This window comes from Trifolium pratense, linkage group LG4 (assembly GCF_020283565.1).
Source record: "Trifolium pratense cultivar HEN17-A07 linkage group LG4, ARS_RC_1.1, whole genome shotgun sequence".
Classification (NCBI taxonomy): Eukaryota; Viridiplantae; Streptophyta; class Magnoliopsida; order Fabales; family Fabaceae; genus Trifolium; species Trifolium pratense.
In genome coordinates, this window is record NC_060062.1 from 50,408,476 (window position 1) to 50,417,782 (window position 9,307).

The window sequence follows — 9,307 nt, forward strand, 5'->3', positions numbered from 1 at the left end:
TCCTTACTTTCTCTGGGTTACATATATATTATGCTTAGTTTGGTAGATTATTTCAAAATTTAAGTCTTTTGAAAAAACTGGGTTCCATTATTATGGAAGCTTTTTGTTTAGGTGTTTACTCTTGGTGAATGGAAAGGTTGGTTTCTATTCAACTTTCTCATTGTAGGACATAAATGAAGAATGGATTTCAGACAAAAATCCGCTTTTGTTATGACTTGTGATAGTTTGAAGAGGCAGAGGTGAAATGACCCTATGATTCGTGGTCCTCATCCCAGTTGTCAAGTCTACTATTATGAATGAACTGTATGATTTTAATTCAAGTTCTAATTGTTATAGTTTCATTTATTTTTCACCATAGTTTTTAACTTCAGTTTGATTGATATATGATTCTATAGGGACCTTTTTCCATACAATTTGAAGAGAATAAAGTTGTGGCTACACATTGCTCTATTGGCAGTGAACAAAGGATATCGTGCTATCGACGAGTTTGTAGTCGCAAGACCCAAACTATACCATCGAAAAGACGAAAACTAAAAGAAGAGGTCCAACATCATACTATCCGACAATTTAGTTGAAAAAGAAATATCTGGCTATAATATAGATATTATGTGTTAGCTGATAGAGAACATTATAAACAGTTCCTAAAAAAATTATAAGCAAATATTATGTGTTCAACAATTTTTTCTTATAAGCAAACAGTTCCTAAAGAGTCATGGGCTAATCTTGCAGAGATTGAAGACCAAAATGTTTTACCTCTCTCAACTCTTATTCAAAATCCTGACAAACCACCAGATAAAACTCACACTTCTGCTAATGCTAACATTCAAGCTGACAAGGCTTCCACAAGTAATGTGGACAATGAAGGCTACAAATTGGTTACTGCTAGATCTGCAAAGAGGATTGATAAAGCTAAAGCTGCATCTCAAAAGAGTAGTCACATTACCAAATCAAAGGTTGGTTCTTCCAAACCTTCAAAATGAATAGGTAGGAATCACATTCAAAAGATATTAGATAGGGTTATTTGCAATAATTATTGGTTTGATTGCTGCAACTCTGTCAATGTTTCCACCTTAACCAAACAAAAATCTGATTATTTCCCTATCCTTTCTTAATTCAAAAACCTTGTTTCTCAAATTCCTTCATCATTCAAGTTTTTGAAAATGTGGACTACTCACCAAGATTGTGCTATATAGTTCAACAAAGCTGGAATATAAATGTCGTAAGTTTGCCCAATGTATGTCCTCAGTGAAAAGCTTAAGATTTTAAAAAATAATCTTAAGACATGGAATAAGAATGTTTTTGGAAATGTCCATGAAAATGTCAAGTTATATAGGATTAAAGTGGATGAAATCCAAAGTCTGTTAGACTCAAATGGCCCTTCAGATGCTCTACTTGATCAAGAAATATTAGCACAAGTCAACCTTGAGCAAGCCCTTCATATGGAAGTTATTTTGGCATGAAAAATCCAAAATCAAATGGCACTGTGAAGGAGATAGAAACACAGCTTACTTCCATAAATTAGCCAAAATTAGACAAGCTACCAGCCAAATTACATCCATTAGGAATGGTGAAAGCATCCTAAATGATCCAGTTGACATCAAAGCTCATATTGTAAATCATTTCACTTCTCTTTTAATGCTCCTGATCCTAACAATGACAATGGTTTGGTGAATGAGGTTATTCCATCACTTATTACTGATAGGTTAAACACTATGCTCACTAGATTACTTACTCCTGAAGAAATAAAAAAATGTTGTTTTCTCTTTAAACAAAGATAGTGCTCCAGGGACTGATGGTTTTGGAGCCATTTTGTTTCAAACTTATTGGAGCATAATTAAGCTAGATGTGATAAATGCAGTAATGCAATTCTTCACATTTGGGTGGATTATGCCTAATTTTAATTCAAATACTCTTGTTTTGATTCCTAAAACTGACCAAGCAGACAGTGTGAATGATTACCTATAGCTATTGCTAACTTCAAGTTCAAGTTGATTTCAAAAATTATTGCAGACATGTTATCTTCAATTATGCCGGCCACTACCTCCATTCAACAAAGAGGTTTCATCAAAGGAAGAAGCATCAAGGATTGCATTTGTCTAACTTCAAAAGCTATTAATATCATAATATGTTGCATAATAGAAGTTTTGGAGGTAATTTAGCAATCAAAATTGACATAGCTAATGCTTTTGATACCCTTCAGTGGTCTTTCCTCCTGAGAGTTTTGAAGGCCTTTGGACTTAATCAAATTTTCTGCCAATGGATTCATTCAATACTTTTTTCAGCAAAAATGTCTATTTCAATTAATGATAAACAACATAGTTTCTTCAATTGCTCTAGAGGGGTTCGTCAGGGACACCCTATATCATTTTTTGTTTTGCAGAGGAAGTCATTAGCAGGAGCATCACTAAATTGGTCAGAGATGGAAAGTTGACTCTCATCAAAGGCTCTAGACACATGGTTGTACCTTCTCATATTCTATATGCAAATGATATCATGGTGTTTTATATAGCTAGTGGATCAAACATTCAAGCATTGTCAAATATTTTCTTGGATTATGCAGAAATTTCTAGGCAAGTAGTCAATCCTAGAAAATCTTTCATATATCCATGAGCCCTTAGCTTCTCAAAGACTTCATATCATTGCAGATCAACTGGGTTTCAACGTTGGAGCTTTACCTTTTGTATACCTCGGTGCTCCAGTTTTCAAAGGTAAACCAAAAAGATATCATCTTCAACCAGTGGCAGACAAGATCAAACTAAACTCTCAGCTTGGAAAGCCTCTCACTTGTCCATGGTAGGAAGGGTTCAGCTCGTCAGAAGTGTAATACAGGGTATGATGATGCATACCATATCACTACAAGAAAACCTAATATTATTGGCGGAATTTTTTTAGAGCTTCAGGCCCTCAATGGGTTACAATGACCGTCAATAAGTTGTCTGGCAATTAAAAAAAAATTGACTAACCATTATTGAGAGCCAATGGCCGCCAATAATGCCATGAAAAGGAGTGAAAACCATTATTGAGGGTTGCTGGCCGTCAATAAATTCTTGTCGGATTATGGCCACCAACATTGCTTGACCGTTGGACATTCTTGAGTGATTCTGGCCACCAATCCAACTTCATTTTCACACTTTCATTCTTACTCTAAAATTTCTCTAACTTCTCTCTAAAATTTCATTTTTGTATCTTTCAAATTTCTAGTGGCTCATTTGTTACATGTGTGTCGTGTTAAGAAATCTCCTATCAGATGTGAGATAGTTTAAATATAAATTTATAAAGTAGAGAATCCTCACCATACAAGTCAATTTTATAAGGTTGAATTAGGTCATGTTGAATTATGTCTAACTTTCAATTTTAAAATGGTATTAGAGTCCGTCGCACCAAAATCAATATAGCACATTTCTGACATTGAACCTTATAACAACCTTTGAAACATCCACTATAACCACAATTATAGCCTCGACGACCTCCATAACCATCATTATTGCCAAAGAATTAAGAGGTTGTTTCATATTTGGTGGTTGCAAATGTGTATTCTCAATGTTATGATGAGCTAGAGAACCATTGATTGAAAGAGGTTCAGTGAAAGTTGTTTTCTTCCATTTTCCAGTTTTGACTCTTGAGATAGAATAATGGACTCTGTTTAAATTATAGGACAAAGAGCAGCATAAGCATAATTAGGTGATCCACCAATAATAGTTTCAAATTGATCACCATTTTCATTGTGATTTAATGAGAAAAGTTTTTGAAAATTTGTGCTAACTCGACACAAGTTATGTTAACATACATTTTTTTAACTACATTTATGACCTTATATGCTTAGATCAGTCGATAAACAACAAACGTAATGAACATGAAAATGTACAATAAACCATAAATTAGAGAAGATGGTGAAACTGTATCCAAACATTCTATCAGCTGATTCAAATCGTAATCGGCTTAGCAAAATGTAACAACTTTGTCAGATAACATTTGTGTGTAGCTGTAACTGTAAAATTTTATTTTTGTATATATAAGTACGTACAACAACAAAGGAGATATAACTTATCACCACTCAATGACTCGCATCCATTTGGTTAATGACCACTTATCACCTTTTATCACCGGACAAGCACCTGAAAATTATCGCATACACATATTTGTAAATTTATCTTCGGATGTTGAACTGAAGGACACTAATCGAGTACAACCTTAAGGTTTAGGGTTTAAACCTTAGAAACTAACATAAATTACTAACATTTGCCTATAAAAAACGATGATAATGAAATAACAGCTAACCATGTAAACTGGATGGATCTACAGTTCCATTAGGCTTCATGCTCCAGAAAAGTAAAGCATCGCCCATTTTTGGCTTAATCGAAAGTCCTTTTTTCCCACAATCCGAAAGCTCATTCCACCAAGGTACGGAGCTAAAATTTCCCTTGGCAGCTGGGAACACCGTCTCACCCCCTTCTTCAACATCTGAACTGTATCATAATAAAACAAAAGTCGCCATAAAATTAATATCCAAGAAGAAAATTGAAGTCAACAATGAGTGATTGAACACTAAAGTGATACTTACAGGTACATCAACATTGTTGCTATACGTTGACCCCCATTCTTAATATTAAACGCATCCTCAAAGTAGTCAGTGTGAGGTTCATACATTTGTCCAACTTCATAATGGAGGATGTTAAATTCTTCACCATACCCTGGATATTGTGCAATAGAAATGAAGTAATTGTTGTTTAAGTATATAGTGAAAAATAACATACCATCTCAACATCAAGTTCACATGGCAAAGACAATTGAAAACATTTCACTTTGGGATCTATGAAGCACAGACACGACACCGAACACGAGACAGACACTTACATATCGACATCGATAATAATTTGAGAAAATTACATAATTCAGTAAAATCAGAAGTGTCGGTACCGACACATGTCAGATACCGGACACGCCTAAGAAGTGTTAGTGCTTCATAGTCTGGGAATATGTTGCCTGGGTACGGGTACGGTACCCGATACGGGTGTGGGTACTGGTACGGGATACGACATTTTGAAAAAATTTAAGGTACGTGTACGTTAATACAGAATATCAAAATAATTATATTTTGAGTGAATTTGTCCACCACCTCAACTATTATAAATAATTAATATGTAATAAAAAATTGGCTTAACTACACATTTGGTCCCTTACGTTTATTTTAGGTTTTAATTTGGTCCCTTACGTTTAAAAAGAATCAATTTGGTCCCTTACGTTTCCATTAGGTTTCAATTTAGTCATTTCCGTTAGTTTTGTCACTACCACCGTTTGAACTATACACGTGTCAGTCTTTACTTCTTAACATTTTCTTGCAGGCTCATTCTATTGATAGGTTAGGGTGGGGTGAGGGTGGCGAGGCGTGGGAGTGGCGGAGCCAGTTGAGGGCATGGGAGGAGGAGATGTTGGGGGAGTGCCAGTCTTTACTTCTTAACATTTTCTTGCAGGCTCATTCTATTGATAGGTGGCATTGGCGCCCAGATCCTGCCACAGGTTACTCTGTTAGAGGAGCATATCAGTTTCTTACTTCTCATGTATCGGTTACTATGGATGGTGCGGATAAGCTCATTTGGCACCCTCAGGTTCCTCTGAAGGTTTCTATTTTCGCGTGGCGTTTATTGCGTGACAGGTTGCCCACAAAGGACAATCTGATCACTCGAGGTGTTTTATCTTCTACAGCTCAGTCTTGCGTTTTTGGATGTGGAGAGGCCGAGTCAGTCTATCACTTGTTCATCTCTTGCAGTACTGCGGTTTCTCTTTGGGATTTGGTGCGTTCGTGGATTGGTATTCCTTTGGTGGATTTCACTACTCTGCATGATCATTTTGTTCAGTTTGCATCTTCAGCAGGTGGCTCTCGTGCGCGTCGATCTTTTTTACAGCTCATTTGGCTTGCTTGCGTTTGGGTTGTATGGACGGAGCGAAACCATCGATTGTTCACAGGATCAGCAGATACGCCCCATATGTTGTTGGACAAGATCAAGCTATTTTCTTTTAGGTGGTTGAAGTCGACGAATGTTACGTTAGCTTATAACTACCATAGTTGGTGGTCTAGTCCTTTGATTTGTTTGGGTTTTGTATGATTTGTATTTGTTTTTGCTTCTTTGACTCTTTGTAAACTCTTGTAGTCTATCCTGGTACGTCTTGTGCTGGGGAGGCGGTTGTGGTAATATATCTCATTTTAGCTTGTTCAAAAAAAAAAAAACTATACACGTGTCACTGTGTCAAAGTGTCCACGTGTCAGTCCACATATGCGAATTGACTGCCACATGTGATAAAATTGACGGAAATGACTAAATTAAAACCTAATGGAAACGTAACGAACCAAATTGATACTTTTAAAACGTAAGGGACCAAATTGAAACTTAAAATAAACGTAAGGAACCAAATGTATAGTTAAGCCTAAAAAATTAAAACATTTTATGCTATTTTTCTACCACCTGTACATTTTTGCCAAATCCACCACCCCAAATCAATCAAATAAAAATGAATTTTGATTTATAAGTACTCTGAGTACTTATCCGGTACTAGTGCGTACCCGGTACGATTACTTCACTATTTTAGGAGTACCCATGCTTCATAATATGGTTGAATAGAGAACATTTGTAGAAGAATCAATCCTTATTTTTATGAACAATAGAAAAAAACAAAAGGGAGATAAAAGGTAGAAAAAATGTACCTACAGGTATAAAAGTAACATCAGATATTCTTTTCTCAATATTCCTCACAATTTTATCATGTCCTATTGGGAGAAAAGTTCCAGTGCTTGTTCTTATACTAAATAGAAAAGGAAAGTGTAAGCAAAAGGTTTAGTATAATTGAATTGGCAATCAAAATTTAAACATGATGATAGAGATTTGTATTCAACTTTAAACTCAGGACATTTGATAAAGAATTTTGGGGTCAAAAAAATAAATATATTACCTGCTTTCCACATTCTTTCCTGTTTCATTATCAATTACAAATGACTTTTCCATATAAGGCTTGGATATATTGATTAGATGTTCACATTCCTCTTTTGCCTGCTGAAATCAATTGGTTAAGCTTTATAATATGTTTGGATGAGGGAATATTTTGAGGTAACGTAATTTTTGAGGGAATTGAAATTTTTCTTTGTAAAATTTACAAAGAAAATTTAGAAAATGTAAACATTGTAATTTTAGAAACTATATTAGGGTATCTCTTAGAATTGAGTATTAGGTCTAACTCATCCTTATAAAACCGGTTCGTAAGATGAGTTGTCTCTTACTTACTTATAAAGATTTATTCAGGCCATCTCGCAACCGATGTGGCCTCTTAACACACCTCCTCACGCCAAGCACTATTGAGCTTGGTGCGTTGATATAAGCGGTGGGTGGCCCGATATCGAAAACCTGATAACATGTGGCCCAGCGAATCGTGGAGAGGATCTGATACCATCTTATTAGAAATGAGTATTGGGTCTAACTCATCCTTACAAAACCGGCTTATAAAGTGAGGATTACCTCTTACTTATAAACACTTATTCTAGTCATCTCGCAACCGATATGAGACTCTTAACGATATCAAACACATACTATAATTAAATGGAATATAAGCATATCATGTTAAAAATGTTATTAACTTCTAATTTTAGCTAAACTTCTCTCCTAAAACTTCGGCGGGTTATATGACAATTCAAAAGGAGCAACAATCCCATGTTACCATGTTGTACGTTTGCTTCTTCTTTTTCTTTCCATCTTTCTCACACAAGATATTTAAACTTTTCCTAAACCAAGAAAAGATCTTAACCTTCAAAAATATTTCCAAATTGCTATTTTTGTTTGATTAATTGAGTTTTTGGGTAAGCAATTATAATTAGTTTTGAAATTGAAATGTTATATGATTATCTATCATTTTTTTCTTTTCAATTTTTCAAATATATATAAACTAATAATTCCTCCAAAACCCACCATCCAAACATACCTTTACTAAAATTGACTAAATAAAAGTGATTTTGGTATAAATAATTCGGAGATTATTTTTATAGACTTTTAAGAAAAGCATTAACCATGATTAAAAATCATTTAAAAATATTTAAATAGCTTTTTAATATGGTTGAAAAAATATAGACACCATAAATTGTGATTTTCTTTCTCTTCTATTAAAAATATTTTTTTTAAATGCTAATCAAAAATTTTATTTCATTTTCAACATAAAAATCATTTTTTAACAAAATAATATCTGAGAAAAATTTACAAGAAAAAAATAGAATACAAACAAATCAAGCACCAAACACGAACAATAACTCCAAACACACAACACTAATATAATACATAGATGCCATCATTAATAATAATTTAAGAAAATAAAATATAACAACAAAATGAGAGTCATGTCAATGAGGGATAGACATGTCTATGTACAAACAATTCATTTCAAAGCAAAATCTTGCTATTTTCTTTTCCATTGTCGTTATATCCTTAAAAAGAAGAAGGGAAACAAAAAAACTTACTAGAAAATTATGATATAAAAATGCTCTAGGCTCCCACGATAGGATTTCAACCCAACGCTCTCTTTCACCATCGCTTCTGCATAGAAAATATGATAATGAGAGAGAGATAGAGAGAGAGAGATATATGAATTGTAGTGGAAATAAAGAGAAACCTGAGAGTGTTACGAGAAATGGAGTTGAGATGGTTGGATTTAGGTATACGTAGAGATAAGAGAATGAGGAATGTGAATGTCAAAAATAAGGTGAAGATCAATGTTGTTGTAGTTGGCAACGATGATTTTCGAGATCCTATGCGAGAGTGCTTGAATTTCACCATAATAAGGTTTTTAAAGATGAATGAATGAATTGAAGTAAAGTAAGATTTTAAAATTCAATTGAATTGAAAGAGAATGAGACCTCTTAAATGTTCACAATATTATTAAAATTCGCCTTCCTTCACAAATCATAATCATAATAACAAAAAAAAAAAATTCATTCCTTCAACCCTTCATAATTACAAATTGACTATTAATTTAATAATATACCTTTTTTACATTTTTTTTCTTTTAAAAAAATCTTTTAAAAATAGAAAAGAGAAAATTACTTATATTAATTAAATTCACACCAATGATCATTTTATAATCTTCCCTGAAAAAATATATATCCCTCCTTCCCCCATAAATTACGTAAAAAATAGAGTTTAATTAGAATATTCTGACAGTGTAATATTACTTTACACTCTCAACCAATTAAAATAATTCACTCATAACATCAACATAAAGTTAAAAATAGAAAATCAAATCAAATCAAATCTTTCCTATAATGCTATGATAT

The 9,307-nt window shown here is 33.7% G+C and overlaps 2 protein-coding genes across 2 annotated transcripts; one reads left to right on the top strand and one right to left on the bottom strand.

Annotated features, from left to right (window-relative positions):
* Positions 1-389: 389 nt before the first annotated feature.
* Positions 390-3,160, top strand: LOC123882397. The gene is made up of 2 exons (XM_045931254.1): positions 390-953; positions 2,011-3,160. Exons 1-2 carry the CDS (start codon positions 666-668, stop codon positions 2,098-2,100), a joined length of 378 nt encoding a protein of 125 aa, XP_045787210.1. The 5' UTR covers positions 390-665; the 3' UTR covers positions 2,101-3,160.
* A 688-nt stretch (positions 3,161-3,848) lies between these two features.
* On the bottom strand, positions 3,849-8,823 carry LOC123882396 (probable prolyl 4-hydroxylase 10). Its single transcript, XM_045931253.1, has 7 exons — positions 8,647-8,823; positions 8,495-8,570; positions 6,946-7,043; positions 6,701-6,798; positions 4,562-4,691; positions 4,279-4,466; positions 3,849-4,115 (listed from the first exon to the last, which is right to left on the bottom strand). The coding sequence occupies exons 1-7, from the start codon at positions 8,808-8,810 to the stop codon at positions 4,048-4,050; spliced, it is 822 nt and encodes a 273-aa protein (XP_045787209.1). The 5' UTR covers positions 8,811-8,823; the 3' UTR covers positions 3,849-4,047.
* Between the last annotated feature and the right edge of the window lie 484 nt (positions 8,824-9,307).